Raw genomic sequence first — 14,796 nt, forward strand, 5'->3', positions numbered from 1 at the left:
AATATGAATAGAATAGAATAGAATAGAATAGAATAGAATAGAATAGAATAGAATATTATAGATTGCCTTTGCAGTCCAAGATATCAAAAAATATTATGATCATGTTTACAACTTTTATTGTTTGAGTCTACATTGATTATTATTTAAAAGTGTTTTTTAATTGTTGAATATAGCATTTTTAATGTTTACGGTGTATTTTTTCATAATACCATAATGGGTGTCGCATGTTTCATACAAGAACAAAATGTTGGTGAGTACAAACGTGAATCAAATACTACAACAAACTGGCAAAAAACATGAAAACAAAGCGCAACCCTTTTAAGCCATCCATACAAACTCGGATCCTGCGCTGTTTTGGCTCCAGCTGCGGCTTGCGTCACCGTGACATCAGAATCCTGTGAATGGTCGAGCTACGGAGAGCAGCGTTGGAGAGGCAGAGCGACCGTACAGTGCGAGTCTGACGAGCACCTGATCAACACGGGCAGAAGATGCAACAGTCCACTCTTACTTTCAGTCTCCGCTGTTTTCACATTGACTGAAATGTGGCGCGTCCGTTGAACCGAGTCCGACGCGTTTGTGTTTCATTCCTTCGCGAACTGGAAGCGTTTCTACGAATCATAATGAATGACATAAAAGTTGCAGTTCTGGGATCCGAGGGTGTCGGGAAATCAGGTACGTCTATTTTTATACATTACATCGAAATGTATGTTATTTATTTTTAGGTCATATTTACGCATTTTTGTACTGTATTAAAAATTCGTTTTTATATATGCAGTGCAAATTACAAAAAAATATATATATATTAATAGTTTTCTTCTTCACATTTACAGCACTTATTGTTCGATTTCTAACCAGGCGATTTATTGGAGAATACGCATCATCATCAGGTATTTGTTATATTGTTTTCATATTTCTGCATTTGTACTATTATTGTTTACAGAAGGTCTATTTATAGGATAGGAGAAGTGTGCAGGACTAAAGAGTGGGTGTAACCAAATGACTGCAAAATCAGTCACTGAAGTCAAACTGATTTTTTTTTTGGTATTTTGTTTAAGTCTGTGAGACCACCCAGCACTACTATACAAAAGCAGTGGCACTAATGGGTGCAGTGCCAAGTAGGCTACGCACAGCGTGCCAGTGTGTCCTGCAGGAATCATTTGTATCTAATATGATCCGTTCTTGCCTTCACAGAGTGCATTTACAGAAAGCGCATGTCTATTGATGGGAGACAGCTCAATCTTGAACTGTACGACCCATGTTCGCAGGTATGTGGTCATGCAACTGTAATTACACTTTTGTTATAATCATAATCAAGGCAGTGCTTTCATAAAGCACAATATGTTTTAGTGTGCATATAGGTTTTACTGTAAGCATCCTATTTCGTATTTGACTAGTTCAGACATTTTCCAGAGACCTTAGGGTTAACCTACTACTTCTTAGTTTGTATCCAGAAGAAAGCCAGTATCATCTGTCTCGTTTGCGTTAATGAGTATTGCAGAGTTGCGGGTTTCGCTGCCTTATATAATCTTTCCACAAGCTCCAAACACAGCCAGCGATATATAATGCACCAATCAGCCCTGCTCACTATCCCATCCGCCTAGACTATATTAGGCTTGAACACTTATATTATTATTTTGAAATAACCCTTATATAACCACAGAGGAGTGAGTTAATGTGAGATATAATGCTCTTTTGTCCCTGAGCTTTATATGTATTATTAATGGTCAAAGTGAGGTAAATACAGTCTGGGAGGATGAGTGTGTTTTCCTCTTGGATGAAATCCAATTATTGTTGGCCATTATGTGAGTGGATACCATCTGTGCTTCTTGGGGGTCCAGTTGATTATCCTGTATTTCCTCACAATCCCATTTAATCATTTTGCTGGTTCAATATAAGCTAAGCTTGATCAACAGTATTTGGTCTTGTCTCTGGTTTTCTTCAAAAACAACAAAATAAAAGTTATGACGAGGCAATTAGAATAGAAGTGAATGGGCCGATTTACTAACCCTCAGGCTATCCAATATGTAGATGAGTTTATTTCTTCATCGCAACATATTGAGAAAATGTGACATTATGTCACTTGCCCACCAATGAATCCTCTGCAGTGAATGGGTGCCGTCAGAATGAGAGTCCAAACATCTGATAAAAACATCACAATAATCCATAAGCAATCCACACGACTCCAGTCCAACGTCTTGTGAACTGAAAAAAATTTGCATGTTTGTAAGAAACAAATCCATGAGACATTTTTTAACTTTTTAACTTTTAAAAATTGTTTCTCTACTGCTTTCTTCTGTGAAAAAATTATGTGAATCAGGTGAGAAATACGCACAGATCAAGCACTGTTTACAAGCAAAAACAGTCTAAAACTGTTCTAAACAAACATGTTGGTGGGTTTTCATATTAGAAGACAACAGAAGATAGGCGTTTTTACTGAAAGAAGCGTTATTATAGATTATGTACTAGTATTTAGACAGAAGCAAGGATTTGTGTGGGTTAAAGTATGGACTATAAAAGACTATAAAACATATCTGGATGTCTGTTTTCTTTGTGCAGCCATCCGAGGGGAAGTCCACTCTCAACGAGCAGATCCACTGGGCCGATGGCTTCGTGGTCGTGTACGACATCAGCGATCGTTCCTCCTTCCTCACGGCCAAAGCCATGGTGCATCTGATCCGAGAACTTCACTTGGGAGGATCTAAAAGGTAGCGCTCACTCGAAGTACATTGCTGTTCACAACAACACCCTCAGGCAGCAGATGTGATGTGTCTATTTCTGTCCATACATGAGTGTTGCTCTTATGTGGGTGTCCATAATTCACCAGCATCGGCTTGCGTTAAGGAGGATTGTTGAATCGCGTATGTGGGTGGTGCTGAAGGGCGGATGAGCCGGTGACTCAATGAAAAACATCTATTTTTAGTTTAGCCTTGACTATTGAGAAATTTTCAATGGTAAATTCAGTTTATAGTAGAAATAAAGGGAATATATCGAATGACTTTCTGTTTTCAGATTTTATCCAGTTTGTTTATTCATCATTTCAGGCTTTTCTTTCTGCTTCCTTTATTGTAAATTAAAGGATCAGTTCACTTCCAGAGTAAAACATTCCTGATGTTTTACCCCAATGTCATCCAAGATGTTCATGTCTTTCTTTCTTTAGTCAAAAATAAATTAAGATTTTTGAGGAAAACATTCCAGTATTTTTCACCATATAGTGGACTTCAACAGGGATCAACGAGTTGAAAGTCCAAATTGCAGTTTCAGTGCAGCTTCAAAGGGCTCTACACGATCCCAGATGCTGAATAAGGGACTTATCTAGCAAAACAATCAGTCATTTTGTTAAAAAATATGCTATTTTTAACCACAAATGCTCATCTTGCACTAGCTCAATTTCACGCATTACATAGTCATGTTGGAAAGGTCACGCGTGACGTAGGCAGAAGTGTTTACAAAGCGAATGTGCAAAGAAAGTCAAATGCCTTTTACGAAAAAGGTAAGACATTGATGTCGGACACCCTACCCTATCTTTTTGAATCTTTTTTGAACGAAAAACTATCCATGTGTGAACTTTCCAACACGTGAAGTCAAGTTAGTGCAAGATGAGTATTTGTGGTTAAAAAGTATATACATTTTTATTTTCTTTAGAAAATGACAGATCATTTCACTAAATACACTCTTAAAAATTAGGGTGGTTCACAATGTCATAGAAGAACTTTTTTTGTCTAAATGGTTCCATAAAGAACCTTTAACATTTGAAGAACCTTTCTGTTTTTGTGGCAAAAGCTCAGATTGTAAAATGGTTCTTTAAAGAACCAAAAATGGTTCTGTGGCATCGCTGTGAAGAACCTTTTAAAGCACCTTTATTTTTAAAAGTGTAAGACCCTAATTCCATGGCTGGGATCGTGTAGAGCCCTTTGAAGCTGCATTGAAACTGCAATTTGGACCTTCAACCCGTTGATCCCCACTGAAGTCCGCTATATGGAGAAAAATCCTGGAATGTTTTCCTCAAAAACCTTAAATTCTTTTCGATTGAAGAAAGACAGACATGAACATCTTGGATGACATGGGGGTGTATAAACTATCAGGAAATTTTTATTTATTCTGGAAGTGAACCTAATCCTTTATGCACTGCCAGACAGAGCCAATGCATGAAGTTACACTTTAGCAAGCAGGAAATAATCAAACATCTAAGTGATGTTTTTGCTCCTGTGACTGCAGAGACACAGACTCTGTGATTTTCCTGGTGGGCAATAAGCAAGACTTGTGCCACATGCGGGAGGTGGACAGGGAGGAAGGCCAGAAGTTGGCGTCCGAAGGCCGCTGTCAGTTTTACGAGCTGTCTGCTGCGGAGCACTACCAGGAGGTGGTGCTCATGTTCTCCAAGATCGTGCGCAATGCTAGTCTGGGAGGCAAGGCCAAGGAGCGCCGCCGTCGACCTAGCGGTTCGAAGTCCATGGCCAAACTCATCAACAACGTCTTCGGAAAACGGCGGAAATCTGTGTGAGAACGAACTTGGACAATTCTTACAGGACTGACGTATGAGATGCGTCACACTTGTTTATATATTTCCTCAACACTTATTGTTAATGCCTTGTCTTGGCCACACAGTCTTTGAGCGGGTGAATCGCATCAAGAACATGGACATTTTTCACCCTAAACTCAAAAGAAAATGAAGCCTGCTTGAGAACCATTTTGCATTGCAACAATATTTTCATGACATTTACCTCATGATTTCTCATTACCGCAATTATATATTTGAATTCTACTCAACAATAAAATCTAGAGTTTTTCTCATTGTGGCAATGCGAAAATGCATCAGTTTGATGGAAAACATTTAAAATGGGCTTAATTTGGTTATCCATAATATAATCCTGTTTTATTTTATTTTTACATTTGTGTATAGCTGCATATTTCTGATTTTGCCTTAAATTTTTAAACTTTAAATCACCTCTTAAGATGTCTAAATGACAGATTTAAAAAAAAAAAAAACTACTAAGACATTGCTGATATTTCGGGCTTGTGGATTGTCTTACTGCCAAGTCAAAGTCAAATCTGAGGTTGTGAAATATTAGTTAGCCTGCTATGTACTCATGGATCAATAAAAAATATTTGTGCAGTATAAGAAACTCTTCACTCACTGTTTAATGTAATTTAATCACTTTCTACATGTATGACATGAGCAATGATGTGTCATGACATTTATGGATTTTGAATATTTTCAAATTCCTGTAAAACAAAAACTGTGCATTAAAATGTGACAATTTTGACCAAGCATCTTTTCATTTTCTACCAAGTCAACTCTGAAGGCATTTGTTTAGTCGAAATTGAGAATAACTGTCCTATGTCTGGAAAATAAGTAATAGGTATGCAGCATTTGAATAGTTTATATAAAATGTTCACAATAATAGCATTATCATTTCTGTTATGCAACAGAATCGCTTCAGGTAGCAAGTTGACATATTACAGGAAGAGATAATGACGAACAGACTGAGCTTTTGGAAAGCACCAATAAAAAGAAAGATGAGTCATTCAGCTGCTTCTAATTTGTACTACAAATTACCAGATACACATTGCATGCGATATTATACAAACTGCAAATTACTTTCAGAGCCCTTAACTATGTGTTTAATGGAACATTTTTATACTGCACAGTATGTGCTACTTTTAAAACTATTTAGAAAAACAGTAAATTAAAAGTATAGAAGATCAGTTGATGTTGCTTCTGGTTCATTCCTCACACTGGCAATGGAAGGTTAAAACACTCATTGCTTTGGCGACCGACAAGGCCCACAGACAAGCTATCAAGTTTTTCACTGACCCTTTGGACGTCTGGCCTACATCCAACATGACAGTTTCCAAAAACAGCAAGTTATGCTGAGTAATATTTAAGAGCCAGACTGTGGCCTGGGCTAGTGAAGGCGAGAAACCCCTTTATCAACATAGGGGAGAGGAGCAGATGGCTGTTTTTACAGCATTGATTCATAGAGAGATATGAAACCCAAGGTGTTTGCTTATGAGGGTCTTGTCATCACGTATTGATTCCCAGATAAACCCTCTCGAACAGCTAAACATTTGAGAATTTCACTTTCAAGTCGTGTTGTGCATGTTGTGCGAACCCCCGCTGCATGGTAACTACTTTCTATCAGTTAATATCTAAACATTAATTTTTCAGCTTGTTGGGCTTGTCAACCAGTCAGAATTTAGTGTTACAGTTTGCATAGATTTGTAGTGTTCATCATTTCATCAAAAATCTTTTATTTTCAAAGGCCCTTTGAAGTGGCCAGATTTGAGCGCTTAGGTTTGAAACTACCCTTCAATAAGGTTGAACAATATTATTGTTCTCACTCTGAAGTGGCCTGAGGTGGATTTATCCTATTTGGAATGCAAAAAAAAAGTAATTTTAGCACCTCTAATGACACCAAATGGAATTGCAATCTAAGTGGCTCAGTTGGACCCAACCTATTAATGCGATATATACGTTTTTCTTCCCGTAAGAGTGGGCGCGGCCATTTGTAAATTTTAAAGGTCTGCAAAACTAGCTCGTTTTGCTGCTTGATATTGCAAATTGGTGTGTCTTACCATATTATTTTTAATGTATTATCTTAATTATAAGCACACTGGTTTGTAGTGCAAACAGTTATTTACCTATAGCGGCTAACAAACCGGACGTCTCGCCCATAGGCCTGCACGATAAAGGAATAAGGGTATGCAAGTTGGGATGAGAAGACTTGTTTATCCAAATGAAAGTGGATGGGGGAAGTGTTATAAATTATTTTGATATTTTTGTCTTTATTTACATAATTCGATTACCATCTCTTTAGCTTTAAATTTAGACTATTTATGATCTCCATGGACTGCTGTGTGCGGTTTTGTGGAGCTGATTTTGTAAATAATATGTTAATAATTTTAACACTGTATACACCTTTAGTGTTGTAAGTAAGAAGATCTAAAGGCAGGAATTTTGATCGTAACCGTCACATCAACTCACGTTGATTTTTCGTTGTTTATCGCAGCTTTCATGTATTCACTATGGGGATTAAAATCAGCTGTATAGTTAGACACCTTAATACTCTGTTTTTACTTTGTTGTACTGTCAGCAAGGTCAAAAGAAAAGAAACCTGTCATACCTCAGACATATCCTCCCACCGCTCTTTTAAAAACTCAACCACAAGACATTATGAATAATATTGTTTACCACGCCATGTTCTCGTATCGTCATTCACCCAGTAAAGCGGCATTGAACGCATCTGGTCCAGGTGGAGGAGAGGCCATGGAGTGGCTGGGTGGTGTGTTGTTTACAAGTGCAAACATGTGGAAGGATGAGCAGCAGAAAAATCAAAAGAAAGAAATGTCGCTGGAAAGCAAGCAACCGGTTATGAGCGATTTGCCGTTCAAGCCACAGATGTGAACTCGCGCGTTACGCCTCTTCAGGTGTTCTTGGCTCCTGGATCTTCAGCGGATCCTCAACACCTGACCAAAGCAAATCACAGCCCGGCCCGGCACGCAAAATTACCTAACCTCAACAGACCGTGTACCCATCACAGATGGAAGCTCTGTCTTTTACCTCCATAGAGGACGAGGCGCTGGCAGAGCAGGTGTGCTGATATAAAAGTGCTTCTCACGTTTCCCTCTCAGTGCTTCTAAATGAATCATCTAAGTACAATCTTAAAGGCCCGTTAACAACAAAAACGATAAATCTCTGTGGATTCTGACTGGCTGTCTGTGTTTTTATTGTTCGTTAGCTGAAAAAAAATGCCTGCTTGTTTCAAGCTGTCTCTGTGTCGTTATCGTTGTGATTTGGACGCCGCTATTCTTTTAAAATCTGGTAACTGTTTAAAACTATATTGTTGTCCTTGGTGTGAACCGGCTTAATTCTATGCTATCACGATCTCTATCTTCATTCATGTGCCGTACAATATTTTCGACTTCAGTTTCTAGCCTATCCACCTTATTCTTCAACGCGAAAGTAAGCTTATGGGCGCGACTTCCGGTTCATTAGCCGCTATAGGGAAATAACGAGAAGAATAGGTGCAGTAAACGGCAAAATTGTTTGCACTACAAACCAGTGTGCTCATTATTAAGATAATGCATTAAAATAATATGATAAGAAACCTTGTTTGCAATATCAAGCAGCAAAACAAGCTGTTTTGTACAGCTAAAAATGTGGACGAGATCAGAAGCCAGACCCATATATGTACAAATGGCCACACCCGCTCTTACTGGAGAATTAAGGTGGATTTTTCTTATGACGTAACTCTTTAAAAAATTGAAAATGTGCTGTTGTTACTATACTTAACTGTATTAGTTATAATTGGTATGCTGTAAATGCATTATAATTGCTATATAGTTAGGTTGAAGGTATTCTGCTGGTCACGTGATCTAAAAAAATGGTTGCCTACATGATGCGACCTGCTTTAGGTAAAATAAAGCTTTTATTATGCTACAGATATGACTAGTCTTCAAAAAGTAACATTCATTTCTTAGACTTTTTAATGAGTTTTTACCTCAGTATTTCTGAGCTGAGCAAATCCAGTACATTTTGATGAACACTTTTGCTCATCTGTTGCATTTAACAGACTGAATTTATAACATATTGACTGTGTATAAAATATGGACTAATCACGCACATGTAATCAGTCTCTCATTAATGTGTGTACACAAGCCATGCTAATGAAAGCTAAGACTGATTAGCCATTAATTAACAGCACATCCGCTGGAATTCAGTCTGGGGCGATTTGGCTGTGGGAATTCGCAGGCTTCTGGATTGCTAAAGTAAAAAGAGACAAGAGACGTGTTTTCGTTTCCACCGTCACTGCACCTTGCGTGTGTTCTTACAAAAACAACACGTTGCCTGAGAAGGAGATGGAAAGAAAGTGCCATGCACACCATAAACCAAAATAGCTGAAAGCTAATTCATAGCTGAGCCAAGGGATTGCCTTGCAACGGCAGGCTGGAATCTCTTTGATGAGGCCTGTAGAATAAAGGCCCAACATATGGATCTGATTAGCATGGGCGAAAATGATTCTTTGATTCATTTCTGTCCGAGGACCCGGCGTGTTGTGATACTGATGTTATAGTGTTAATCTTTGCACTGTGTTTTTAAATGCATCCCGTTCTGTCTGGATGAATGGGGCAACAGATCTTGGCCTCCACATCAAAAAGGCTGGACTTTTATTGACCCACATTTAATGCATTTAGACATGTGGGCCACATTCATGTATGTTGTATTGGCAGCATGAGAAGCTGATATATGTTAAGTTCAGTGGGAGGGTGATTTGTTTAAGACATATCACATTAGCGCACATGTATGGAACGCGAAGTAGAGACAAGAATACGTGCTTTCTGTGTGCTCACATGACAATACGAAGATGGAAAGCGTGGTGGGGAATACACAGTGAGATTACAGATTCTTTCACTGGATAGTGCTATTAAATTTATAGCGTAATAATGCTTTAAAGTTCACATGGAAGCTGGCTTAGCACGGTTTCTAGCTGGATGAAACTGGTTTCTAGCTGGATGGTTATTCAACTTCTAAACTATACCTAAAAGCAGGTGAGGCCTTGTCAGACACAAGAAGTGTACTCTGATGTTGCATTTATTTATTAATTATTATTAACTAATTTTTGCAAGCAACATTAATATTTCTAAAATTTCATTATATTACAGTTGAATAGATGATGTTTTACCAGAGCCTATTTTTGGAAAGCTCTTAAAGGGACAGTTTACCCAAAAATGAATATTCTGTCATTAATTACTAACCCTCATGTCGTTCCAAACCTTAGAACACAAATTATTTTTATTTCCTTTGTGAACGAAAAAAAAATATTCTCATAGCTTCATAAAATTCAGGTTGAACCACTCATGTCAAATGGACTAACAATGTCCTTACTACCTTTTTGGGCGGTGTTGCCAAGTCTGCGGTTTTCCTGCCGAATTTGGCTACTTTAACACTGTTGCTGTGAGTTGGTTTTCATGTCTGGGGGTTGAAACAACCCCTATAATGAGATATTTAGCCCCTGGAATGCAAATTTTACCAGGGAAATCCTGCCAAAAAAAATTTATTTTACGATTTTTACCAGGGGACCCCCTCAAAACGCAATTGGGCGGGTTTTGTTGTGAAAACCTGGCAACCCTGTTTCTGGGCTTTGAATATGTCAATTGCATTGCTGTCTATGCAGGGTCGGAAAGCTCTCAGATTTTATCACAAATATCTTAATTTGTGTTCCGAAGATGAATGAAGGTCTTACGGGTTTGAAACGACGTGAGGGTGAGTAATTAATGAATGAATTTTCATTTTTGAGTAAACTATCGTTTTAAAAACATTTATTTATGGTATGTCTCCCCCCTTTTTTTTTTTTCTTAGTTTAATTCATAAAAATACATGATTAATGTATTTTAAATATCAAATTAAAATATATAAATGATTTTTAAAATATATATATATATATATTTTGCTGTTGCTGCTCATGAACAGACAAAATGTAAACCAAAAATGAATATTCTGTCATTAATTACTAACCCATTAATTACTCATGCCGTTCCTACCCGTAAGACCTTTAAACACAAATTACGATATTTTTATTTTCTTTGCACACACCAAATATTCTAGTAGCTTCATAAAATTAGAGTTGAACCACTGATGTCACATAGACTATTTTAACGATGTCTTTACTAGCTTTCTGGGCAGTGTTGCCAAGTCCACGGTTTTCCCACAGAATTGGGCTAGTTTAACAGTGTTGCTGCGGATTGGTTTTCATGCCCACAAGCACCCCAAATAATGTGATATTTAGCTCCTGGAATGCAAATTTTTAACAGGGGACCCCCCTCAAAACGATTAGTTTTGGGCTAGTTTTAACTAGCAGTTGGCGGTTTTTGTTGTAAAAACCTGGCAACCCTGTTTCTGGGCTTTGAACATGTCAGTTCCAGAAAAAGTTTATGGATTTCATCAAAAAATATCTTAATTTGTGTTCTGAGGATGAACAAAGGCCTTACGGGTTTGGAACGGCATGAGGTGAGTAATTAATAACAGAATTTACATTTTTGGGAGAACTATAAAATGTCTTCTTTTTTCAATTTAATTAATAAAAATAAAAAATGAATGTATTTTAAGTATAAAATTAACATACATAAATGATTTTTTATGCTGCTCAGAGACAGACAAAATCAAAATCTGTGACCTGTTTTTTATGACCCATTAGCAGTTAAAAGTGAGTATTGACCCAGTTGAATGACCTGGATTGTTATTCTTTTAAATACTACAATGTTTCTTCATTTTTACTTGAAATTTACAGACACCCTAAAACTCTCATACATCTTTTGCCACTCAGGTTTAAAGGTAAGACTTGGCACCGGCTGCGTTTCAAACTAGCTCACTGACGGGAAGTGTGTGCAGAGATGGCACAGATAGCCCACAGCCATTCAGACCCAGTTGCAACTGGAGCGTACTGCCACAACCACACATCCAGACTGCAGGTGTGTGTGCTGAGATAAGGAGCAGTGGCTTTTGCCCGGCTGTTATGGTGGGTTTAACCCAGCTCAGGTATGTTGGGAATGTAGCGGAGAGTAACAGAATAAAAAGAAGAAGCCTGTAGATTTAAGCTGAGACTTCAGTGAATTCCATTGGTGGAGAAACTAAGTTTGTTGAGTTCAAGGTGCATTTTGATTTCTAAAAATCTTCATTTAGGTACACCAATCATGTAAGTTGTTTATGTAAGTGTGTGTGTGTGTTGAAGGGCCTAAAGTGTGAGCTGTCATATCCAGTTCTGCCATCCCTGCCAAGTCTCCTTCAAGACACAAAGTTTACTTTCAGGAGACCTTGAGGGACTCCATTCTTCTCCGGGCCCTGAGCAGAACGCAGCGGGGGGAGGCAACAGTACCGAGATTATAGCAATCCATTTTTGACCAATCAAGATAATTTTCTGTTCCATTCCAGGCGAAAATGAGCAAACAAACAACTGAATGAGATTATAGCAGTGCTGAACCTGAGCATTTCATAGAAAGTGTTTTGGCATGCACTATTCCACATTAATGTAAAAAAACACACTGGTTTATATTGTGAGTTTTATTTTAACCAGATAATTTGTTAAAAATTCTTCATTGGTTTCGTCTCAGATTAAACAAATATGTGAAATATGCCTGGTTGCATAATCTAATATAGGCCACCTGATACAAATCTGGAGACCCTCAAAGCCTTAGTTTGTTTCTGAAAAGTCATTCATTGTCTTCCTTCCTTATAAACATACAAGATAACAAATCATTTACATAATAGTCTTCATTTGTCTGTCTTCATCTGTCTCCGTCTGCTTTTACATGAAAGAGCCTAAATATATTGTGAGATAAGGAATAATTGAGGCTACAAACGTAAATAAAACATGGAAATGAAATACTGATTTGAATTGAAGCTCTAGTCCGCGGAGTGATACAAAAGATATGAAAGTAGTGCCGTTTTCAGTAACATGGATAGCGAGAAGCCAAGTCCGCAGTTTTCCCGCGGGATTTAACACTGTTGACCAGGGTTGCCAGGTTTTCACAACAAAACCCACCCAATTGCCATTCAAAACTAGCCCAAACGCGTTTCGAGGGGGGTCCTCTCTTAAAAAATATCGTTCCGGAGGATAAAGTACCTTTTTTGTCAGGAATTTCAGGGGCTAAATATGACTTTATTGCGGTCGCTTCAACCTGCGGTAACAGTGTTACAGTAGCCCAATTCTGTGGGAAAACAGCAGACTTGGCAACACTGCGTTGCCGCGGGTTGTTTTTGATGTCCACCGGTTGAAGAATAACAATGTGCACTAAACAGTAAAACTGTTTGCACTACAAGCCACTGTGTTCATAATAGACTAACGCATAGCGCATTCTATAGTATACTAGAGGCAAATTTTTTTCATAAGATTAATTTGATAGCGATTTATAATTTAAGTATTACATATAGTATTATATAGTTATAAATTATAGTAATTACCAGAATGGCCCATTAGTGAAAGCTTGGGCAAAGGATTAAAACAAGATAACATTTGTTGGAGTTTGATGATTTTAGATTTATTTTCGTAATAAATTATATAAACATGTATATTTTATACAGTGTTGCCTGCACTGCAGGAATGTAAACTTTTAAATATAATAAACATTGAGTAGTTTCAATACAGTATTGTAAACATGTAAATATAAATAACTTTGAACATTTGTACTGCAGTACAGTAAACATATAAATATAACTAAACATTTATAATGCAGAAATGTAAATATGTAAATATAAATAACTTTGAACATTTGTACTGCAGTACAGTAAACATATAAATATAACTAAACATTTATAATGCAGAAATGTAAATATGTAAATATAAATAACTTTGAACATTTGTACTGCAGTACAGTAAACATATAAATATAACTAAACATTTTTAATGCAGAAATGTAAATATGTAAATATAAATAACTTTGAACATTTGTACTGCAGTACAGTAAACATATAAATATAACTAAACATTTTTAATGCAGAAATGTAAATATGTAAATATAAATAACTTTGATACAGTGTTAAACATTTCCTCTACAGTGATGTTGTGTAAATACAATATTAAATTATTATTTGTCTTTTTTTTTTTTTTGTGTGTGTGTGTGTGTGTGTACTTGTTTTTGCTACATTGTGGGGACCAAATGTCCCCACAAGGATAGTAAAACCTGAAATTTTTGACTATCCTTGTGGGGACAGGAGTTAGGAGATATTACTTCTAGTAACTAACGTTCATTAAGTAAAATCCAAAATGTATATTAATTTTTAAAAAATCACATAAGATGCAAACAATGTACATAAAATGTAACTACATAAATAAATAAATATGTATGTAAATAAATAAATAAATACAAATAATGCAAAGACATATATAAACTGTGAGAAACGGAGATGGCTAGAATCGATATTCGTATAACATTATAGCATGAGAATACCCAGCCTCAAAATTGTCGATGCAACTCAAAATATATAATTTGAAGCCCTTCTCTTTCTTACTGTTAAGCTGATTGGCTCACGATATGATTAACGTCATTCACAGTTATCCAGGGAAGCTCTTGTAAACAGCTAGTGTAATATGTCTTCCACTCCTGTGGCATTTTCACACAATAGCGAAAACGACTTCCAGTGCTGCACCGGATATAACTGAACGGACTGTGACCAAACGCGGAAGTGATCGTGCATAGAGTCAATTAAGATAACAGATTAAAAAAATATGACAAGACACGCCATTTTGTGATACCAAGCAGCAAAATGAGCTGTTTTATAACATTAGCTAAAAATAGCTGGAAGCAGATAAGACCGGAAGTCTCGAATAGATCATAAATCACTGACATTGACCCTAAAATAAATAACGGACAATACTCGGTATGTAGTTCATCTAGTCCCAGGTGGTTACAAAATTGACTTTATCCTACTTTGAGTCATGCAATCGTAATTATCTGTTTTTATGAATTGTGATGACTGAGTTCATACAATTTCCCTTTAAAGTAGGAACTTAAACTTGAAAATGTTTGAATGTCAACGTTTTTTTCAAGTAAAAATTTTGCCTGAAAGGTTGATGCTACAGGAAATGCTTTAATAGTTTAATATTTTGCTTAATAACTGTTCAGCTATGTTTTGGACGCACTGTATAGTACGTGTATCTGTTCAAACTTTACTTTTTATGTACTGTACTCTCATGACATGGCATAGATGAACTACTGCTTTAGGTTATGTTATTAATCAGCTCCTTCTATTATTTATCATATCTATCACTATGCTAGCCTTATCTTTGATAAATGAAATCG

The 14,796-nt window shown here is 36.8% G+C and overlaps 1 protein-coding gene across 1 annotated transcript; it reads left to right on the forward strand.

The window, feature by feature from the left end:
* Nucleotides 1–405: 405 nt before the first annotated feature.
* Nucleotides 406–5,264, forward strand: rergla (RERG/RAS-like a). Its single transcript, XM_051108623.1, has 5 exons — nt 406–672; nt 831–887; nt 1,192–1,265; nt 2,557–2,705; nt 4,216–5,264. Exons 1-5 carry the CDS (start codon nt 621–623, stop codon nt 4,499–4,501), a joined length of 618 nt encoding a protein of 205 aa, XP_050964580.1. The 5' UTR covers nt 406–620; the 3' UTR covers nt 4,502–5,264.
* Nucleotides 5,265–14,796: the final 9,532 nt, after the last annotated feature.

The sequence above is a fragment of the Labeo rohita genome, chromosome 4 (assembly GCF_022985175.1).
Source record: "Labeo rohita strain BAU-BD-2019 chromosome 4, IGBB_LRoh.1.0, whole genome shotgun sequence".
NCBI classification, from domain to species: domain Eukaryota; kingdom Metazoa; phylum Chordata; class Actinopteri; order Cypriniformes; family Cyprinidae; genus Labeo; species Labeo rohita.